Source organism: Anomaloglossus baeobatrachus, chromosome 1 (assembly GCF_048569485.1).
Source record: "Anomaloglossus baeobatrachus isolate aAnoBae1 chromosome 1, aAnoBae1.hap1, whole genome shotgun sequence".
Taxonomy (NCBI): domain Eukaryota; kingdom Metazoa; phylum Chordata; class Amphibia; order Anura; family Aromobatidae; genus Anomaloglossus; species Anomaloglossus baeobatrachus.
Window position 1 is genome coordinate 372,467,261 of NC_134353.1, and position 24,691 is coordinate 372,491,951.

Here is a 24,691-nt window from a genome sequence, read left to right on the forward strand (position 1 = left end):
GAAGCACCCGTGGGACAAAGTTTGTTACAGCGTATTAAAAACTGCTCACCTGATTGAGTTGTGCGCCCTCGCACAACCTCGGTGATATCATATGATTCCTCTGGAGGATGGTGGGTTATCTCGGCTGGTGTTATCCGATGTTAGGCTGGGTGAACCTGGGGAGATGACCGCTCCTGGTTCCTAGTTCCCCGACTCATAAGATCCTGGAACTAATTGCGGCCGTTTGTCTTCCCTCTAGGGTTATTTGGGAGGATTAAGATCTATTGCTTTCAGCAGCTCTGAGCCGGAATCCCTTAAGGGAGTGAAGGCATGTAGATAGATAAAACCGGTCCTTTGAGCGCTAATAGATCTATTATCTCAGGTTTTCTTTGTGAATAATTATGCTTTATTTGTGACAATTAGATTAAAACAAATAAAGCGCTTGTTATTACAACGCGTTTCAGCAAGATAAACTTGCCATCATCAGGTGTAGCAAGAGCCGATATACAACAAATTTATAGATACAGGTTGTATCTATAAATTTGGTTATCAAGAAAACCTGAGATAATAGATCTATTAGCGCTCAAAGGACCGGTTTTATCTATCTACACATCTTTATGTTTGAAGCCTGAATTGTGGGAAAAGGTTGAAAAATTCAAGGGGGCCGAATCTTTTGCAAGGCACTGTAGTTCACCTGAGGTGAGGTCACTGAGTTCAATGAGGTTACCTGAGGTCAGTTTCCCTGGGATCACAGGTGGGGTACAGTGGGAACCTCCAGCTGTCACCGCAGATAAATCTAGTAACGTCACCAGTCACAGCTGTTAGTTTCTGCCTAAAGCTACAGAGTGTGGACACGTTCTGTGTCCACACGCTGTGCCTACAGAATGTAGCAGAGTCGGAATTGTCATGGGACCTCGTGTGGATTATGTCGGAACTGAGTGTAAAGGATTTTTTGGTGTTTGTATGGCGCCCCTGAGGCTTCAGTCGCCACAGAGTATTGCACCCAAATTTGGGTGTAATGTTAAACCCAGTTCCTGAGGAGGTCAGTCCCGGTTTTACCACATTACACTCTCAAATACACACCAGGTTGCCCTGTTCCCACTGGTGACTGGGCTAGGGTAGGGTAATAAAGGGGTCCCCTCGGAACCGACACCACGCAGGGCGGCAGGACCCTACGAAAGATCATACTTCAGGTTGGTTTTCCAGAATCTGCCTGGACGGGGATTCTTTCAAGCTTCCCTGACCACACAGCGCCTGACAGCACAGTGCCATATAGGATACGGGGTCTCACTTCAAGCCGGGCCCCACATCAGAACCACGGCACCTGCAGATAGGGATAAGAGTACATCTCATGAAACCCAGGGTCCCCTCGAAGCTTCAAGCCAGGGGATCCACAGACAGGCGTTACAAGGAGAAACCCACTGAACACCAAACCGTACTGATCTCTAAAGGGATTTGGGTTCGACAGAGGCCATCATAGCAAGTGACCGGCATTACTTGGGTGCTATCGTACAAAAGTGAGTAAATAACTTGGAACCGCAGCCATAGATTCTTTCTCTTTATTACCCATACTGCCACTCTGAGCCGCTATTACTACTCCCATCATCATCCTCCCCGGGGCCCGCTCTACCTGTGGAGAGCGATACCATCCCTGGCTGCTACTACCATCTGCACCGGAGGACAGCAACAGCAGCAGCTGCCCATTCCCTGGCCGCATACCACAGGTGATGTCACAACATTCAACTCACTACTACCCATATCATCCTTCCTCAGCCATCTTCTGTACGCTAGGCCGCCTGTGAGCACGACAGTCGACGGCCCAGGGACGAATATGTTAAATACACCTGCCCCGTGGGGCGCTACATTTGTGTTTATTTCTTTTCATCTAAAGATTAATAATGGGGAGTCTCATAGACGCCTCCCATTACTAATCTAAGACTTAGTGGCAGTTGTGAGCTATGATTAATCCTTTATATTACCCTGATTGCCACTGCACTAGAAAAATCAGGTTGAGCTGGGTAATGTGCCGGGATTGTGTCAATTATTATGGGTCGCGGCAGGCTGCTATGTTTAGGCTGGGGGTCCCAATAACCATGGGTCTACCTAACCTTAAAATACCAGCTCCCAGCTGTCGGCTGTCATGGTTTGATATCAAAATGGGGGGGCTGCAAACTATTTTTTAATTATTTATTTACATAATTGTAAAAAAAAAAGCTGCATGAAGTCCCTCTTATTTTGATACACAACCAACATAAGCACACGGCTGAGGGCTGTAGCCGGTAGCCGTATGCTTTATCTGTGCTGGGTATCACAATATGGGGGACCCAACACCAATTTTTTTTCATTTATTTGTTTTTACACCACTCTAGGTACGCAGACAGCATGTGTAATTCCAAGCAGTCACACATGCTATCACACAGGGTGAACGTGTGCTCTGACTGCAACCAGAGATGCCGGGACTGTTGGTGGGTGGGGGAAGCAGTGAATATGTATGAGGGTAATTAGCAGCCCTGAAAGCAGTGTTACAGCTGCACGGGAAACTCGGTAAGTATAATGCTCCTGCTCTAATCCAACTAGCCCTTTCTACCACCATTCTAAAGTACAATATTTGGGTCCCCATAGACTTATATGGGAATCGGCATTCGGGATTAATTTTGGTCCCAAATTGTTTTTTCCCGAATAACTGGGGGTTCGCCCATCACTATTTATTTATAAATAAATAGTTTTAAATAAACAGCATTTCTATTGTTGATAACCAGCCCACAGCTGTCTGCTTTACCTTGGCTGGTTGTAAAAAATGTTTGTTTTTTTTTTGTTTTGTTTTTTTTTATTAATTCCCTATCCATATTCGTTTGCAAGGCAATTTAATTTTAATATCCTATTATATCATATAATACCCTATTATTTTGATGGCTGGACACTTTTTACCATTTACCTTTTGTGGCTCCCCTATTTCCACATAGACTGTAAGCTTGCGAGTAGGGACATCTATTCTACAGTTAGGTCCAGAAATATTTGGACAGCGACACAAGTTTTGTTATTTTAGCTGTTTACAAAAACATGTTCAGAAATACAATTATATATATAATATGGGCTGAAAGTGCACACTCCCAGCTGGAATATGAGAGTTTTCACATCCAAATCGGAGAAAGGGTTTAGGAATCATAGCGCTGTAATGCATAGCCTCCTCTTTTTCAAGGGACCAAAAGTAATTGGACAAGGGACTCTAAGGCCTGCAATTAACTCTGAAGGCGTCTCCCTCGTTAACCTGTAATCAATGAAGTAGTTAAAAGGTCTGGGGTTGATTACAGGTGTGTGGTTTTGCATTTGGAAGCTGTTGCTGTGACCAGACAACATGCGGTCTAAGGAACTCTCAATTGAGGTGAAGCAGAACATCCTGAGGCTGAAAAAAAAGAAAAAATCCATCAGAGAGATAGCAGACATGCTTGGAGTAGCAAAATCAACAGTCGGGTACATTCTGAGAAAAAAGGAATTGACTGGTGAGCTTGGGAACTCAAAAAGGCCTGGGCGTCCACGGATGACAACAGTGGTGGATGATCGCCGCATACTTTCTTTGGTGAAGAAGAACCCGTTCACAACATCAACTGAAGTCCAGAACACTCTCAGTGAAGTAGGTGTATCTGTCTCTAAGTCAACAGTAAAGAGAAGACTCCATGAAAGTAAATACAAAGGGTTCACATCTAGATGCAAACCATTCATCAATTCCAAAAATAGACAGGCCAGAGTTAAATTTGCTGAAAAACACCTCATGAAGCCAGCTCAGTTCTGTAAAAGTATTCTATGGACAGATGAGACAAAGATCAACCTGTACCAGAATGATGGGAAGAAAAAAGTTTGGAGAAGAAAGGGAACGGCACATGATCCAAGGCACACCACATCCTCTGTAAAACATGGTGGAGGCAACGTGATGGCATGGGTATGCATGGCTTTCAATGGCACTGGGTCACTTGTGTTTATTGATGACATAACAGCAGACAAGAGTAGCCGGATGAATTCTGAAGTGTACCGGGATATACTTTCAGCCCAGATTCAGCCAAATGCCGCAAAGTTGATCGGACGGCGCTTCATAGTACAGATGGACAATGACCCCAAGCATACAGCCAAAGCTACCCAGGAGTTCATGAGTGCAAAAAAGTCGAACATTCTGCAATAGCCAAGTCAATCACCAGATCTTAACCCAATTGAGCATGCATTTCACTTGCTCAAATCCAGACTTAAGACGGAAAGACCCACAAACAAGCAAGACCTGAAGGCTGCGGCTGTAAAGGCCTGGCAAAGCATTAAGAAGGAGGAAACCAGCGTTTGGTGATGTCCATGGGTTCCAGACTTAAGGCAGTGATTGCCTCCAAAGGATTCGCAACAAAATATTGAAAATAAAAAATTTTTTTTGCGTTTGGTTTATTTGTCCAATTACTTTTGACCTCCTAAAATGTGGAGTGTTTGTAAAGAAATGTGTACAATTCCTACAATTTCTATCAGATATTTTTGTTCAAACCTTCAAATTAAACGTTACAATCTGCACTTGAATTCTGTTGTAGAGGTTTCATTTCAAATCCAATGTGGTGGCATGCAGAGCCCAACTCGCGAAAATTGTGTCACTGTCCAAATATTTCTGGACCTAACTGTATAATGTCTGATATTGTCTGTACTGTCCCCTCTAAATTGTAAAGTGCTGCGAAATATGTTATTGCTATATAAATATAAATTATTATACATACTGTATATTGTACATATCAGGGGTGAACATATCATTGGTGCAGGTTGTAGAGTCGGACAGGGGCCCAATAGTTTAGGGGGCCCATTTCTACTCCAAAGTAGGAAGAATTGTGCATTATGATGAGTTTTTGGGCTCCAGAGGACCCATATATTATTCTTGCATAGGGACCCTTTTCGCTCTGTGTATCTGATACTGTATATACTGCATGAAGTAATAAATGAAAAAGTCCTCTCAGCAACAATCCCATTGATTGTGCTAGTTACTGTTGTATTTAAAGAAGACTGGTATTCAGGGAAACAATTCAATACTATGATCTAAAAAGCTCATAAGTCATTATATATCCATATTTGATTAATATGAAAATGTCTCTTTTCTTGAAAGCATCGGCACAAGGGGGGTCATCTTATTCCAGCTAAGAGAGCCATTGATGGGATGACCCAAATACAGAGAGCACTCTGTAAATTTGCATTACTCAGTCTTTACACACAAGCTCCCTCCCGCCTTCCCTCTTCTCCCTCCTTCCTTCCCTCCCCAATGGCCAGCTGTGCCTAGTACACTTATTATCTCTGGCTGTGCTGATAACATAAGGGAAAGCACAGACAGGGAGAGCAAAGAAACACACTCCAGCACGATTCATCTGTGGACAACCATGAAATCCAGGAGAGACAAACTGAAAATCCCGTCATTGACATTAGAGTGAGTATTTGCATATGTCTGCAATTTTTCCTGGGGGCTGGGAGCTCTGAATTAATGGACAGATTCAGAGAGGTTCATGGTATTTAGGGAGGGATTTTGGGAAATGCCTGAAACAGCTGTTGAAGCCAACTGTAGCCTTCTATCTACCTGTAGTATCAGTGGATAGATAACTAGATATATTAAACATGTACGGATAGCCTAAACCTATTAAAGACCTGTTGTGGAAAAGCATGTTTCCTTGTGAATGGCAGAGATGGCATGTAAACAACATTAAGATATCGCATGTTAATGAATGGTACTATCAATCAGTGGAGTGCAATTATATGGTTAAATTTACATTGAGCATCCATGAAGTAAGGTTGAAGTCCCATGTACTACGTCATAGCCACTACATCAAAGTAAGTGTTTTTTTCCTGCCGTACACAGATGAGCAGGGAACACTTAAGACTACCGTAGACATTGTGGCCAGATAAGGCGATCGAAAATACTAATGTACAGAAGGGACCGCTGATGAATAACGCAAGGCCACTGTGGAGTTATACTGTGTATATGTAACATGTGTCCATGCCAAGGGTCTAACAAAAATTAATGTTAATTTGTGTAGAGGAATTGTATTAAGGGAGTTGTCCAGGGCTATTTTACTTTTTTAATTTGGCCTAAGAACTAACAGAAAGATAATTGCTAACTATCTGCCTGTTCTATCTAGCGCTGGCTAATAGTGGTCATGAAGCGCTCCTGCCGGAGATTCTGCTGCTTCACATCAGCTGAACAGTTTTTCCTCTTCCGATGTGCTCTGTCAACAAGGCGTGACTGCCATTGTCATGCCGATTGACAATCGGCTACCCAAAGTTAGGCAGCAGGGAGGCGGCAATCAGTCAGCATGACATTGTCAATCATGCCCGTTCAACAGAGCAGAGGGAAGAGAAGCAGCTGCTTTGTCGATTTTATACAAGCAAAAGCCACAGAATCGCAGGCAAAGATTGGCATTGGGCAGAACAGGCAGGGAGTTAACAACTCCATGCCTGTGAGTTCTTAGGCCCATAGTAAAAAAAATTGTTCTGGATAACCCCTTTAAAGTAGTACAACTCTATAATGTACCCAATTAGTCTAAAAATTATGAAATGTTCTGTGAACATAAACTGCTTCTAGAGGCCTAACAGGATGTATAGAATTCTGAAAGTTGTAAACTTACAAGTTCTATCTTGATACATGGTATAGGAGATAAGACAAGACATTGCATTCCATCGGAAGGCTTTGAGTTGCACAATGCATCCTCAGTTGAAGGAAGTCAGTCATGCTACATCAACTATGATAGTTAGTTATTAACAATAATAGCTTAATGATGCCAGAGTTCCTTGCCCGAGTCTAGTTTTTCCAGAATTTGGCAGAATTTCTCATTAGAACCAGCATAAATTTAAAATTTGTTTAGTTTTCAACTTCGTAGATTTGCAAATGTCAGGAACTATCTAAATCCTACTTGGCACCAAACTCATATGAACCAGTTAGTAGACTATTCTCAACAATCTTCTGTCTCATAGTACCAAACAGAAACTAAATATTAATCTTTCCATCTGGACAGCCTTGCTGTAACATCTCCAAACTAATCACATATGGTTTTAGAATAATGACTGGCTCTTAACTTCAGAGGGTATAGACATTAATTGTGTTATCATACTTTATTGCTTATTGGTTCCCATGTACTGTGCTTAAAAAGGCCGTAGAACGGCACACTGGATAAGGAGCTTTATAAACAATCGATGATTGGAACCCTCTTGAACATCTGAAACAGTGGAATGTGGAAATTATATAGTAAAGTAGTTTAAGGAAGACCTGTCACCAAGTCAAAAGTGGCTAGTTTTTGCTCTTATTTTATTCCCGCTGCTCCTCTCAATATTCAGTTTTTTATTTTTCAAAATCTGCTCTGTGGTTCCAGGTTTATGGGCTTTTTTTATTTAGTGATAATCTTTATGATATTTACAAAGTGGGGAGGCTCACACTACTGTGGGGGCATGGCTCACAAAAGTCTGTAGGGGGTGGCTCACAGAACTCTGTGGGAGGTGGCTCACACAACTTTGTGGAGGATTGGCTCACACAACTCTAGAGGATTGGCTCACACAACTCTGGGGAGTAGCTCACACAACTCTGTAGGGGGTGGCTTACACAACTCTAGAGGATTGGTTCACACAACTCTGGGGAGTAGCTCACACAACTCTGTAGGGGGATGGCTTGCACAATTCTGTAGGGGGTGGCTTACACAACTTTGTAGAGGTGTGGCTCATACAAATCCGTGGAGGGGTGGCTCACACAACTATGTGGGGCAGTGGCTCACACAACTCTGGAGGAGTGGCTCACACAACTCTATGGGGATGTGTCTTTAGGCTGTTCTTCATTATTGTTACATTGTGAGGCCAACATTCAGAGGAGCAGCAAGAATAAAAGAAAAAAGTGTAAACTTTCAACCTGATGATAGGTCCTCTTTAAAGGAAAAATATTTAGGAAGCCTAATGGAAAATTCATGCCAGAAATGTTGTTATATTATGATAGGATGTCAAGATCCCACCTTATTTCAAGCAATTATGTCCAGATTTTAAGCCATTTTTGGTGTTATTTTGATGGAAAGCAGATAGATTTTCAGTAGGGTGGAGCAGTTGCACAAAATATACACTAAATCTTTTGACTATGACAACCATAAATTTGTTTAGCCCCTGATGTCTGTGGTCAGCATCATTGCGTTACTGTTTCATTGTGTATAGACATGTCTGTTATTTGTCAAGTTATGAGTGTAACATTGTGTATAGTATTTTAACTGACAAGATGAATTTTCAGTGCCGAAATTTCAAACCTGTACCCTCGTGTGCACAGAGTCCTGTGTAAGTGTACACACTTATGTATGTTTTTAATCGCAAGATAAGAGTGAGATTCCATCACAATTTTGTTTTTAGTATCTTACAATAATGCCATCATTCTGCTATTGGAGTGGTATCCTTGTCTAACTCCCTTTAGAAACCTCACGGTGAAAGGGGATCTTACTGCAGTGGTACTGATGGGGTTACCATGGAGACAGAATCTTCCAGCCGGAAAACACCCCTCCATTTATAACCAAGTCGAAAAGCAAACACCACCTTTACAAATCTCACACCCTGTCTCTCCAGAAAGCCTGGAGTTCCACTGCTTGTCTCTTGCAATCACAGGTTATTTAAGGGGTTATTCGGCTAAACGTATCACTGTTGCTATGACACCTGATCTTATAGTTTAGTAATTGAGTGAGCTCCTTGGATAGGATAATTTGTCAATTTGGCATTTGTATGATAAATTACCCTTTCCTACAGAAATGATGTATTGTCTCAAACATGATGGGGCAGATTTATCAATACTGCCAATTTCTTAGGCATTGCAAAGTAAGGCTATGTGCCCACGAGACTATGTACCCGCGGATTTTGCTGCGGAAAACCTGCAGATTTTTTGGATTTTCTAGATAAATCCGCAGGTTTTAGCAAGTACAGACATTCCCCATGTTATCCTATGGGACATGGGGAGTGCTGTGTCCATGCTGCAGTATGTGCGACTGCAGAACATGCTGCGGATGTCTTGCAGCCGCACATAACTGCATGTCAATTATTCCTGTGGAAATATCTGCGGAAATCCCGCCTCTCCACTATGGAGATAGAGGCCGGGACTTCCACAGGTTAACCACAGATATTTCGCTGGAATCCCACAGCTATGTATAGCTACGGATTCCGGGGAGCAGCTGCGGGAAACCTATGGGCGTACTGCGGCAAAATCCGCGGGTACATAGTCCCGTGGGCACATAGCCTTAGCCTAGGCAGTCTTAAAATGCGCTGGTTTATCATAGGGGATTATACCAAGTAAAATTGATAAATCGGGTATATTTTAGGACTGTCTAGTCTTAATTTACACTCTGCTTTTCAGGGAGGTCACATAGTAAAAGCACATAGTAAATATGGCGCAAGTCATGAAAGTCAGTTCTGGAGCAAATTCTTCTTCCCTTCCCTTCAGTCATATCTTTTCCACAGAGTTCATTTGTGCAAATGTATCCAAACTGTGTAAAATAGAAGCAGGAATTCAGCAATGCGTTCATTTTACCAGTGCAGGTAACAGAAAGGAAAGCCGAGCTATGTTTGGTTGCTATTTGCTAAAAGGACAGTTTTTTGGACAATTTTAATGAGATCTCTTTTTTCAGTCTTGTTGAGAAGATCATGGCGGGAATAGCAAGAAAGCTTTTCAATAATAAGTAACATTAATGCCGGGGTCAGACGAATGTATGAAAAATTGTCAGTGGCTTCTCATCCATATTGTCATTCATGTGCCAGCCGCGTGTCCATATTTTGCGTCTTTGTGGCATCCAATTTTTATACATCAAAATGTTATATCGGCCACTAACCTACTGATATACAGTAGAGTTAATTTGCAGGTTAATAGTGATAGAAAGATGCCCGGCCGTCCAAACGTCACTACTCACTAGAGCCATCCTACACTCACCGCTCACTATAACCGTCCTACAGTCACCACTCACTATAGCCATCCTACATACACTGCTTACTATAACCGTCCTACATACACTGCTTACTATAGCCATCCTACAGTCACCGCTCACTATAGCCATCCTACAGTCACCGGTCACTATAACCGTCCTACAGTCACCACTCACTATAGCCATCCTACAGTCACCGCTCACTATAACCGTCCTACAGTCACCGCTCACTATAGACATCCTACACTCACTGCTCACTATAGACGTCCTACACTCACTGCTCACTATAGCCGTCCTACACTCACTGCTCACTATAGCCATCCTACACTCACCGCTCACTATAGCCGTTCTGCAGTCACCGCTCACTATAGCCATCCTACACTCACCGCTCACTATAGCCATCCTACACTCACCGCTCACTATAGCCGTTCTGCAGTCACCGCTCACTATAGCCATCCTACACTCACCGCTCACTATAACCGTCCTACAGTCACCGCTCACTATAGCTGTCCTACAATAATTGTTCACTATAGCCATCCTACAGTTACTACTCACTATAGCCGTCCTACACTCACCGCTCACTATAGCCGTTCTGCAGTCACCGCTCACTATAGCCATCCTACACTCACCGCTCACTATAACCGTCCTACAGTCACCGCTCACTATAGCTGTCCTACAGTAATTGTTCACTATAGCCATCCTACAGTTACTACTCACTATAGCCGTCCTACACTCACCGCTCACTATAGCCGTTCTGCAGTCACCGCTCACTATAGCCATCCTACACTCACTGCTCACTATAGCCGTCCTACACTCACCGCTCACTATAGCCGTTCTGCAGTCACCGCTCACTATAGCCATCCTACACTCACCGCTCACTATAACCGTCCTACAGTCACCGCTCACTATAGCTGTCCTACAGTAATTGTTCACTATAGCCATCCTACAGTTACTACTCACTATAGCCGTCCTACACTCACCGCTCACTATAGCCGTTCTGCAGTCACCGCTCACTATAGCCATCCTACACTCACTGCTCACTATAGCCGTCCTACACTCACCGCTCACTATAGCCGTTCTGCAGTCACCGCTCACTATAGCCATCCTACACTCACCGCTCACTATAGCCGTCCTACAGTCACCACCTACTATAGCCGTCCTACAGTCACCGCTCACTATAGCCATCCTACACTCACCGCTCACTATAGCCATCCTACACTCACCGCTCACTATAACCATCCTACAGTCACCGCTCACTATAGCTGTCCTACAGTAATTGTTCACTATAGACATCCTACACTCACTGCTCACTATAGACGTCCTACACTCACTGCTCACTATAGCCGTCCTACACTCACTGCTCACTATAGCCGTCCTACACTCACCGCTCACTATAGCCGTTCTGCAGTCACCGCTCACTATATCCATCCTACACTCACCGCTCACTATAGCCATCCTATACTCACCGCTCACTATAACCGTCCTACAGTCACCGCTCACTATAGCTGTCCTACAGTAATTGTTCACTATAGCCATCCTACAGTTACTACTCACTATAGCATTCCTACTGTCACCACTCACTATAACCGTCCTACAGTCACCACTCACTATAGCCACCCTACAATCACTACTCACTATACTGTGAGCAGTCGCTGTAAGCACGCCTCGGCACTCTGACTTACATTCGTCTCTGCCCTAATGGCTCTCAGGAGGAATAAGGTTAATTTTCACCAGTGAGTCGAGCTGTAAGACGATCAGCACTTTTCTAACTATGCAACCTGCTGATTAACCCAATATCTATAGGGTAATAGCTTTTCTTATAAACAACCCTATTGATTTCCATTGGTCAGTGGAAGGTCCGTTTATTACTCGGACAGCACACATCTTTATTATACGCTCATCTGAACAAGCCCCAAGGTTGGATCTACACCACAGTTTTGGCCATGACACTGGTTGCTGGCCAAAGGTTGGTAGGTGTCAGTGCTACATTGGAGCACAACACAAGTGAATGGCATCGCATTGTAACATTTAGGGTACCATGACCATGACAAGCAATTTGCTAAGAATCCAGCATGGTTAGACTTTTTAAGACATGCTTGTTGCCATCGCAGTACCCTCGAAAACACTTAGTGCTGCTATGAAGCGCTGGGTTTTGCGCTGCTATTTGGCAGCAAAAGTTATCAAAATGTTGTAAGCGACTTTTGTGACTAAAATCTCCACGTTATCTCCAGTCTTATCTGTATCATTCTCAAATGAGATTCTCAATATATACTCAAAATAAAGGGGCACAGGTATAAACCTATCACACAATTTACAGAATACTCCATCAACTATAACAGTAAATCGATTGAATGTGTTTTATAACCTTGCACTAGAGGTGTTTGGGCAGCAGGTAGAAAAGCAGCTAATTAGAGGCCGCCTGAATGTAATAATTAACATGACAAGAACTGCCGAAGTACATTTCTCTGGAAGACTGCTTTTAACCATTTAACTACTTTTAAAGCAAACCTGACAATAGATTTTAAGGCACTAAACCACTAGCATGTCTTTAAACTGCTTGGGTTTACCATTCTAAACTTGCCTCTTTTTCTGCATTTTGAGAAAAACATTGACAACATTCAAATTACCTGAAAGGAGTCCTGAGTTAGGCCCAGTAGCATCTAGCGCATGCGCAGTAAAGCATGGCAGCTGGCGCCATTGCACTCTTCTCAGGTCATTTACATATAGCCCCAATATAGTATAACAGAATTTTAGATGGAGCTATAAAACATACAGTTTAGAAGGCTAAGCCGTAGAACTGCACTAACATATTGGTAGAAAGGTTCCCCTTAAAATTTCGGAAGCTCAATGGTTGCCAGAATCTGTTTGACATCAAAATAATATAGAAGAATTAGAACTAAGACTTCATGCACACTGCAGTGCAGTGGGAAGGAACCCTAAGTGGAGTATGGGGTCCTAAAATGCTATGGACCCTTGGTTTCATTTCTTTGAGGATAGTGAAAAAAATGCCCTCAGTATTTGGTATGGGCTCATAAAATGTTATAGATATAATCATGTGCATAAGGGCAAAGATAGGGTTCACACATGATCATTTGCATCAAAATGAGTTCATGATGATACACTGTGGCAAAAATTTGTAAATGTAAATATGGCAATCCCATTTTCTTCCAGTGGAGCTCAAAATGTATATCAAGCCACATCAGCATTAGAGCTACTTTTAAAGTACACTATTCAAGTTTAAAATTTTTTTCTATGTAGAAGGAAAGCGAACTACTCAGAAAAAAACTATTTAAGCACAGAAGGAGCATGCACATTTAAAGAAGCACTGCCTTCAAAGTTTTTATCCTTTTATATGTTGCAATCATAGTATTATATAGCACTGTCTTCTTACAATTGCTCATTTTGCCTTTCTACCCAGTAAATTCCTCTCTTTTCTCTGCTCTATATAGTAACAGGAAGTCTCTTGTCCTTGCATGAATCATTCCCTTCTTCAACTCCTGACTCAGCTGCTCTTTCCTCCCCCTGCTAGGGACTTTTGCAGTGACTTATGAGGGGCAATAGACTTCCTGTTTCTACATAGGACTTAGAAGGATTTAGCTAGTCAGTTTTTAATTTTGTGATGTCATACACCTAATGGAAACAGAAGAATTAACTGGGTAGAATGAAAAATGGAGCAATTGTAAGTACACAGTGCCATATTATATTTTGACTGCAATATAATAAGATAAAAACATTTTTGGGGGCACTTCTTAAAGCATCATCTGGATATCTTGTGATTTTTCTTGCATGTAAAGAAAATGTTCCAATTTTCAACAGTGTTTTAGATTCTATTTTTATCAGTATTTCAGTTTTTACCATCAGTGTTTCATCAGAGATTTTCTTCCATAAAAATGTATTTAAAAGATTGTAGCTATTCTACTATTGCAATGATAGAAATAGATAACACATTGGTTGCACACATGTGCTTATCTATTTGTGATTTTCTTGGACCCATAGATTTGTGTGGGTGATTTTTCTCTGTGAGTCAGATAAAAAATGTGGAGTCTTCATTGTTTTTCACTTCATGCACAAAAAAACAGACACGTGAACAGCCACATAGACTTTATTTGGTAGATGTCCTGTCTGTGAAAACACAAATAGACCATGTACGTGAAGAACTAACATCTGAATGAGGCCTTAAAAAGCTAATATTTTCATTCAACGGCATCAAGCAAACTCTGCAATTAATGACTATATACAGTATATGTATATATATATATACAGTGCCTAAAAAAGTATTCATGCTCCCTAAACTTTTCTACATTTTTTCACGTTACACCAACAAACTTAAATTATTTTATTTGGATTTTATGTTATACCAACACTAAAGTAGCAAGTATTTATGAAGAATAAAGGAAATAATACATAGTTTTCTAAATATTTTAAAAATATAAATTGGAAAATTGTGACATGCATTTATATTCAGTCCCCGTGTCAATACTTTGTAGCACCACCTTTCGATCCAATTAAAGCTGCATCTTTTGGGTATATATCTCTATCAGTTTTTCACATCTAGAGGCTAAAATGTTTGCCTATTCTTCTTTGCAAAACAGCTCTAGCTCAGGGAAATTGGATGAAGGCGTCTGAACTGCAATTTCCAAATCTTACCACAGATTCTCAATAGGATTTAGGTCTGGACGGTGACTTGGACCATTTACACACATATGAATAGGCTTTCATAGAAACCATTCCATTGTAGCTCTGGATTGTCACAATTGTCAGTTTGTTTTTTTTTAAAACATGTAGAAAACCATCCATCATTTAATTTATACTTCACAAATATTTGTTACTTAGGCTATGTGCGCACGTTGCGTATTTGCATGCAGTTACGCTGCGTTCTGCACCACAGCGTAACTGCATGCGTCCTGCGTCCCCAGCATAATCTATGAAGATTATGCAGGAGACGTGCGCACGTGGCGTATTAGAGCGCAGCGCTTCGGCTGCTGCCCGAAGCGCGCATTCTAAGAAGTGACATGTCACTTCTTTCCTGCGCTCTGCCTGCAGCTCCTGCTCTATCTATGGAAGGGGCTGCAGTTAGAGCGCATGGAATCGGCTTTTTTTTTCACTACGGACTCTTTCTGCAGCGATTTGAAGCGCACGTGTGCTGTTCAAATCGCTGCAGAAATTTCTGCAGGGCCAGTACGCATCGTACGCACATAGCCTTAGTGTTGGTAATGAAGAAAAAACAAGAAAGCCAGCACTAAATGTGCACTTCAGCACTAAAAATTCCAAACTGTACTTATTATTAAAATTTGAGATTTTTGGCAAAAAATTGCAATTTCTTAAGCTATCCCGCCACATCACGGCAAATCTCTTTGGGGCAGTCCTGCTCTAAAATATTTTTATATAAAATGTGCCATGTGGCCTCACATATGAAAAGTAGAACTGTTTATAGCTGCACTTACCTGGTGCTTTTCAATCCCGTACCCATAACTGAATCATAGCTGTGGGCGGGACAGGCCCAAGCAAATGCTGCTTGAAGTAAATAGCCTGTGGACCTAGCTTGATGGCTGAACGTGAACAGCCACCAATTGCCAAAATCAAGATGGGTGGAATACAACTCAAATTGGGGTGCACGGCAAGGTGGGAGTCAGCCTCCGACCAATTGAATGAAGAAAAAACAGATAGCCAGCACCAAATGTGCACTACTGCACTAAAAATTCCAAACTGTACTTATTATTAAAATTTGGGATTTTGGGCAAAAAATTGCAATTTCTTGAGCTGCATCGCCACGTCACGGCAAATCTCATTGGGGCAGTCCTCCTATATTTTTATATAAAATGTGCCATACGGCCTCACATATGAAAAAAGTAGAACACTTACCTAGTGCTTTTCAATCCCGTACCCATGACTGAATCATGGCTGTGGGTGTTCGTATATGACATAATATCCCAATAAAATGCATTTGTTTGTCAGTGTAATGTGGAAAGGTTCAGAGGGTATGAATACTTTTTCAATGTATTGTATATACAGTGAATATAAGACGTCCACACATCCCTGTTAAAATGCCAAATTTTTGTCATGTAAAAAAAAAAATCATACGAAGAACAATTTCACAATTTTTTCCACCATTATTGTCAACCGTAATCTGTAGAAATCTATTTCATAAGCAAAGTAAAATAATTTTGAGTAAGAAAAAAACATATAAACGCATGTTAAATAGTAGTTAGTACACAGCTGCCATACTTTAAAGTGATTCTGATTAATCCCAAGAAAAGTTTCGTCTTTCTAGTAGGATTTTTCTGACATTTTCTGCAAAAACCTTGGTCCATAACCAGTATACAACAGGGGAAAGGGATTTCATTGTTTAAAGTTATCAATCAATAAAAATTCTATGGTATTATGTATACCATATACCATAGTTCAGACGGTCATCAAAAAGACCAGTCCGGAATTCTGGCAATAGGTGTACAGAAACATTAAAGAAGCTACAGGAATTTATGGTGAATACTGGTTGTTTACTGCATGTGACAACAATCTCCCTAATTCTTCATATGTTCAACATGTTTGGTAGGGTGTCAAGACAGAAGCCTCTTCTTACAAAAAAAACATCAAAACCTACTTATGTTTTTCCAAAACATACGTCAAGTCTGCCAAAAAGCATGTGTGAAATTGTGTTAGGCTGTGACCGCACTTTGCGTTTCCACCTGTGTTTTGGGTGCTTTTTAGGTGCGTTTTGAGAAGCACCTTGTTCATGCCAAAAGGCATGCTTTTTGATTTCACAGCAAAGTCTATGGAAAATTGGGTTTTCTAGACCGCACTTTGCGTTTCTAAGCGCTGCGTTTAATTTGCATATTTTGTGGCAAAAAAACATGCGTTCAAAGAAGCAGCATGTCAATTGTTTTTGCCATTTTGGGTGCGTTTTGCTAACATTGGAGTCAATGAGAAATGTCAAAAACCAAGTTTCCTACAAATTCCTGCGTTTTACCTGCTTTTTCTGTGCAGAAAACATGCGTTTTGAACTTACAAAACGCAAGCTTTTAGCACATTAAATTAATGATTTCATATGTCCCTTTACACACACACATAATCCGACAATTAAATTAAAGAAAATGTTAAATTTAGTGCTATTTTTCTAATAAATACTATATTACCGCTAAAATTTCATTATATATTTATATTTTCTTTTTAATTTCTGCACTTATGTATTTAATCCTTTTTTTTTAATCTTTTTTCAATATATTTGATTGTTTAACCTTTATTTAGCAGTGTCTTGATTTACAAAACGCATTTGTCAAAACGCAGGTGGAAAAGCATGTAAAAAGCACTGAAAACGCATCTAAAACGCGGTAAATAAGCATGCGTTTTCAGTGCTAAATTTCTGAAAAAGGCAACTTTGGTCAAATCAATTAAGCACAAAACGTGTGTTTAGAACTGCAAGAAGGTGAGCGCAAAGTGCGGTCGCAGCCTTAATTTCTGATAAGATCAAGGTTGAACTTTTTGGCCAAAATAAATAAAGTTTGTAGCAAAGCCAACACTGTACATGACCAAAGGAACACCATACCCATAACGTAGTATGGTGGAGGCAGCATTATGATTCAGGGTAGTTTTGGCAGCTGGATCTGGGCCTTTAGTCAAAATGGAGGGAATTATGAACAGTTCCAAAAATCAGTAAATTTTGCATCTAAACATTCCAGCCCCCTGACAAAAAGAAATTTCGAGCTCACGCATAGAGGATAAAGTGAGCCGGTTAGTTTGAACAATAGTGATGTCACTGAGAAGAGGAGTGAAACGGCAGTGTATCATGGAGAAGCCGGTGGTAGGTGAGTATATTGATACACTCACACCACACTACAAGCACATATAGACAGATTTTATTTAAAAAAAAAAAGCTGCTTTAAGATAGATGAATGTTTCAATATATAGACATAGGTGCTGATTTTTTCAAATACTAACTAGAGTCAATGACTCCATCACCTGTATAGTGGCCATGGCTAGGTACTTCATATCCACCCTCTATTAAAATCAGTAGGGGGCAGATGTGTAGTATCTGGCCACTGACGCTATTCTGTTGACTGAGGTGTGCAGCTCCGAAGTTTCGGCCAGTGGCGGCAATGGGAATAGCTGATTGGAGGGGGTGCCGGGTATCACACTCTCAAGAATCAAAAATTCATGGTCTATCCTGAGGATAGGCCATCAATGTTAAAATCCCGGACAACCCCTTTATGACTTTTGTGTTGTGAAGACCATCCTTCCATTAACTCTATACTACCACACAACATAACTCACTGTCTGACTGTTGGTCTAGTAGATCAGGCCATTTATGGCTGAGTAATGTCCACTCCTGAGGATAGGCCATCAATGTTAAAGTTGCGGACAACCCCTTTATGACTTTTGTGCTGTGAAAACCATCCTTTTATTAACTCTTCACTACCACACAATATAACTCACTGTCTGACTGTTGGGCTAGTAGATCAGGCCATTTATGGCTGAGTAATGTCCACTGCTGAGGATAGGCCATCAATCTTAAAGTCCCGGACAACCCTTTATGACTTTTGTGTTGTGAAGACCATCCTTCCATTAACTCTTTACTACCACACAATATAACTCACTGTCTGACTGTTGGGCTAGTAGATCAGGCCATTTATGGCTGAGTAATGTCCACTCCTGAGGATAGGCCATCAATCTTAAAGTCCCGGACAACCCCTTTATGACTTTTGTGTTGTGAAGACCATCCTTCTATTAACTCTTTACTACCACACAATATAACTCACTGCCTGACTGTTGGGCTAGTAGATCAGCCCATTTATGGCTGAGTAATGTCCACTCCTGAGGATAGGCCATCAATGTTAAAGTCGCGGACAACCCCTTTATGACTTTTGTGCTGTGAAAACCATCCTTTTATTAACTCTTCACTACCACACAATATAACTCACTGTCTGACTGTTGGGCTAGTAGATCAGGCCACTTATGGCTGAGTAATGTCCACTCCTGAGGATAGGCCATCAATGTTAAAGTCCAGCACAACCCCTTTATGACTTTTGTGCTGTGAAAACCATCCTTCTATTAACTCTTTACTACCACACAATATAACTCACTGCCTGACTATTGGGCTAGTAGATCAGGCCACTTATGGCTGAGTAATGTCCACTGCTGAGGATAGGCCATCAATGTTAAAGTCGCGGACAACCCCTTTATGACTTTTGTGCTGTTAAAACCATCCTTTTATTAACTCTTCACTACCACACAACATAACTCACTGTCTGACTGTTGGTCTAGTAGATCAGGCCATTTATGGCTGAGTAATGTCCACTGCTGAGGATAGGCCATCAATCTTAAAGTCCCGGACAACCCTTTATGACTTTTGTGTTGTGAAGACCATCCTTCCATTAACTCTTTACTACCACACAATATAACTCACTGTCTGACTGTTGGGCTAGTAGATCAGGCCACTTATGGCTGAGTAATGTCCACTCCTGAGGATAGGCCATCAATGTTAAAGTCCAGCACAACCCCTTTATGACTTTTGTGCTGTGAAAACCATCCTTCTATTAACTCTTTACTACCACACAATATAACTCACTGCCTGACTATTGGACTAGTAGATCAGGCCACTTATGGCTGAGTAATGTCCACTCCTGAGGATAGGCCATCAATGTTAAAGTCCAGGACAACCCCTTTATGACTTTTGTGCTGTGAAAACCATCCTTCTATTAACTCTTTACTACCACACAACATAACTCACTGCCTGACTGTTGGGCTAGTAGATCATGCCATTTATGGCTGAATAATGTCCACTCCTGAGGATAGGCCATCAATCTTAAAGTCCCGGACAACCCCTTTATGACTTTTGTGTTGTGAAGACCATCCTTCCATTAACTTTTTACTACCACACAACATAACTCACTGTCTGACTGTTGGGCTAGTAGATCACTAATCTCCTGAGGTTTTCGCAGACATCACCATTTCTGTAACTATTAGGCTATGTGCGCACGTTGCGTAAAAACATGCAGTTACGCTGCGCTTTGTAGCGCAGCGTAACTGCATGCGTCCAGCGTCCCCTGCACAATCTATGGAGATTGTGCAGGGGCCGTGCGCACGTGGCGTCTAAGAGCGCAGCGCTTCGGCTACTGCCGAAGCGCTGCGCAAAAAGAAGTGACATGTCACTTCTTTCCTGCGCTTTGCCGGCAGCTCCTGCTCTGTCTATGGCAGGAGCTGCAGGCAGAGTGCATGGAATCGGCGCTCACTACGGACATTTCTGCAGCGATCTAAAGCGCACATGTGCTCTTCAGATCGCTGCAGAAATATCTGCAGGGCTAGTACGCAACGTGCGCACATAGCCTTAGTATAAATCTTCCCATTATGATATAGCAGCTAATAGTTTGCTATGTGTTGCCTACAAGCATGTTTGTCCTGTATCGGGGTTAAAGATGTGTCTCTGTGTGTCTTTTTTTAGTTTTTATGATTATTCCCAAGACTGATCTAAGGCAACTGTATTTCTCAGCTTTCATTATGGCATGGTTGTCAGTACAAGTGTTTGGGAGTGAGTCAATCTGCTCTTTTTGTCTACAAGCATATGTGTTCATCTGTGAGTCATAGATTACAATCAGTCTTAGTGAGTAGTATTCAGGATACGTGAGCACTTTTTATGTGTCTTTTTGAGATTGCTATAAATAATAATTTCTATACTAAGAACATGGAAGTATCCGCACTCGTAGCATGTGACTATTTTTTAACTTCCATTGAAATGGCATATGTATTGGGGTATCATCGTTTTACAACTTTTCGTTGGTGGATGCCATACAAAGGTAAGTGAGGTTTGGAACGTTACATTTTTTGAGGGCTTCCCAGTTCTGAACTTGCTCTTCCTTTACAGTCTGTCTCCAAACAACCAAAGTCCAACTCTCCTCAGTCCTTGTAGTCCCTGCAGCCCCAACAGTCCCCTGCAAACCCTACACCCATGGAGGTAAGAAGCGCAATGCTGTACCTCAGTGTCTTATTTGTATCCTTAAATCTGTTTTCCTTTCTGCTATAACATTCTCAATTCTCTTAATATGGGGATTAAACAGTCAACCTCACTTTTTTGTGCAATGGTATAAGCTAAATATATTTCTACAGATGTATGGTAGTAATTACTTTAAATTGAGCAATCTGGTAGATAAGGTGGATTTCTATGAGCTTAAAGGGAATCTGTCACCAGGTTTTTGCCACCTAATCTGGAGCAGAGATCCTGATTCCAGTGGTGTTTCACTTACTAGGCTGCTTGTTGTACTTCTCCTAAAATCCCTATTTTATCAACAGGAGATTATCATTAAAGAACTAGTAAGTCCATGAATGAAGAAAAGTACAGCTTCCACAGAGAGTTCCTTATTTTTGCTATTTTTTTATTTTTCTTTGGCACAAATAAATAGGCACATAACAGTCAGGACTGAGTCATAATCAAGATTAAGAGTGCTGCGTCACTCGAAACGCGTCGCTGACGTCGGTCATGACTCTGTCCTGACTGTTATGTGCCTATTTATTTGTGCCAAAGAAAAATAAAAAATAGCAAAAAATAAGGAACTCCCTGTGGAAGCTGGCCTTTTCTTCATTCATGAACTTGCTTTAGGCGTGGCAGCACCTTGTCCGATGCTCCAGAGAGCCTTTGAGATTGATTGAACACGATAAGCTGAATTTCTTTTTTCTAAACAACTAGTAAGCCTGGTGTCATATTGTCCTTCATATTCATGATCTCTGTATAAGGGTACCGTCACACTTTAGCGATGCTCCAGCGATCTGACCTGGTCAGGATCGCTGGTGCGTCGCTACATGGTCGCTGGTGAGCTGTCAATCAGGCAGATCTCACCAGCGACCAGTGACCAGCCCCCAGCGACACGTGGAAGCGATGCTGCGCTTGGTAACTAAGGTAAATATCAGGTAACCAAGCTCTTGGTTACCCAATATTTACCTTGTTTACCAGCGCACACCGCTTAGCGTTGGCTCCCTACACTCCTAGCCAGAGTACACATCGGGTTAATAAGCAAACCGCTTTACTTATTTACCCGATGTGTACTCTGGCTACGTGTACGGGGAGCAGGGAGCCGGCACTGGCAGCCTGAGAGCGTCGGACGCTAGTAACCAAGGTAAATATCAGGTAACCAAGCAAAGCACTTTGCTTGGTTACCCGATATTTACATTGGTTACAGCTTACCGCAGGCTGCCAGAAGCCGGCTCCCTGCACATTCAGATTGTTGCTCTCTCGCTGTCAAACACAGCGACGTGTGCTTCACAGCGGGAGAGCAACATCCAAAAAATGAACCAGAGCAGTGTGTAACAAGCAGCGATTTCACAGCAGGGGCCAGATCGCTGCTCAGTGTCACACACAGCGAGATCGCTAATGAGGTCACTGGTGCGTCACAAAAAACGTGACTCAGCAGCGATCTCGCTAGCGATCTCGCTATGTGTAAAGTACCCCTAACCCTGCCGCAAACACTGATTAGCTGCTTTCTGCCTATGCACAGTGTATACAGAAAGGCGTCAATCAGTGGCGTGTGTTGGGTTTTACAAAGCTCAGCATTGAGAGAACTGCTAGATCCTGCAGCAGATAAAATAGAGATTTTATTAAAACTACGGAAAGTAAGTGACACTTCACTGGAATCAGGACCTCTGCCCTTCCATCATGCTGCTCTCATATTGAAAGCAAAAACCTGGTGACAGACTCCGTTTAAAAGAGGATATATACACTTTTAGCGGCTTTTAAATTTTATTTAAATGCATGTATTTTAGGCAAAATGCAATTGGATTTCAATAAAGAGCGGTAGGCCATGATGGGTGATGTGGCTTGAATCCTGCGCAAGTCACTCACAAGTGTGACTCCAGCCTAAAGCAGGCTCTTTGTTTTCCTGTACATTGCTGGCTGCAGAATGAGTTAACTGATAATCTGATGATGAGTGGACTCTGACTAGGGCTCAAAAAAGGCACATCAGATTTACAGACTCCTGTCAGAACCAGCTCACTGACTGATTCTTAGTTAACTCACTCTGAGGCCAGTAATACACAAAAAAACAAGGGGGCCTAAAAAAGCCAAACAATCACTAATTTTGAAAGAAATACAGTTGTAAATTATATATAGCCCCAAAAGATCTGCATTTAAATAAAAAAAAAATCTCCCATTATAATCCCATATTTTGATGTTTTTGACAAAAATGATAGTAATGATAATAATCTCGAAAATAGGCTGAAGCCCAAAGTGTGAGAGAACATGCTTACTCATTTTGCGAAATGCCAATATTTTTCTGCCCCCATTGTTTACACTGTTATGAAATTCCCTGTCGGCTTAATTGGAGCTTAGGCAGTGTAAAACATACAGAGACTCACAAATAGATGAATTTATTCAGAGCTCCATACAGCGATCACCATTGTAATAAATGCACACAGACCCACACAAATGTTTGCTGATTCTAGATTATTGACATTTGTAAACGAGACGATAATCACTGGCTTATGCAAAATGCTCAATCTTGTGGTGAAATAATTTTTAAGCTTGCTTAAAAATGATTGGTCTCGACAGCACATGTCCTGTGTAAACAGGACATGTGCTGCCGAGAACCATGATATTCTATGCACACAGAGCAATTGTTTTAACGATCATTCTTTTCTCATAGAAGTGCCATTGACCTGTCTAGATAGGCTACCAAACGACCATGGTTTGCCAATGTAAATGCAAGTTTAGGCTTGATTTACATGTCCGTTCATCCATGTGCTGTGCATTGTTAAACCCTGCAGTACACATTATAGTCCATAGGTCTTTTCACATGTACTTATTTTGTAATGAATAGGTCCAGGAAAAATTGGGCAGGCACAAGAATGCTATCTGTGTTGCATCCATGTGATATTCATTTATATCATGGGTGTGAATAAGGCCTAAAACTAACCTGTCTATGTGTATCTCGGACTGATGATATCTGAGTGCAGTCCAATGTTTGAGTGCAGTCCAATGTTTCACACGCACCCATAGACTTGTATGCCTATCGCAGCATTCAGATTTTTTTTTTCTCATGCCAAATTGGCTTGAGAAAAATAACGCTGATGGCACTGCTCCAATGTATAACATTAGGGTGAGAGCTAGTGACAAAACATGAGATAGCACTCATCCATAAAGATGAGCAAACCAGAGGTTCGGTGTTCTGTGTTCGTACCAAACACAGACTTTACAAAAACACAGAGTTCGGGTGATTTATGTATGAAAACCACTTGTGCGAGCATTGCTGTGCTCAGGTATGCTCGGTGCTCGGCCCAGTGTGAGACGCTTGCAATGTTTGAACGGCTCACACTGGGGGTAACAACAGCGTGATCACATGTAGTGTGCACCCAAAATAAAAAATGGAAAACTCTGCCCATCCACCCCCTTAAGGGGGCTGTTTATGGCTGGTCGCATGTGGGCGGAGAACCGAAATAACCAATTAGTGACTTCCACTGGGGTTCAGGTCAAGTCTGGGTCCGAAACCAACTTTATCTAAGGCCGGTTTCAGACGTCCATGTTTAATCAGGTATCAGTCACATCCATGGTTATGGTCATACGTGTGTCACATGTGTGACATCCATGTTTGCATACGTGTGACAGGTACCGGAGAAAACACGGGTCTGTGAAATAAAAAGATTTTCCATATTTACCTGTTTTCTTCGGCTCTGCTGCCTCCGGCTCCTGACCGCAGCTCATTATACTCACTGAATATTCAGTGCCCTGTGGAGCTGGAAACGGGGACAGCGCTTGGGACTTCAGTGCCGGGGACTGTATCGCTGGGTAAGTATACAGCGATGCGATATGC

At 41.8% G+C, this 24,691-nt stretch overlaps 1 protein-coding gene across 1 annotated transcript in view; it reads left to right on the top strand.

Annotated features, from left to right (window-relative positions):
• Positions 1–5,315: 5,315 nt before the first annotated feature.
• MAST3 (microtubule associated serine/threonine kinase 3) overlaps positions 5,316–24,691 on the top strand; it is a 234,959-nt gene continuing 215,583 nt past the window's right edge. The window contains exons 1-2 of the mRNA XM_075342574.1: positions 5,316–5,413; positions 20,761–20,850. Of these exons, the coding sequence (XP_075198689.1) occupies positions 5,367–5,413; positions 20,761–20,850 (137 nt within the window). The 5' untranslated portion in view covers positions 5,316–5,366. The remainder of the gene's footprint in view (positions 5,414–20,760; positions 20,851–24,691) is intronic.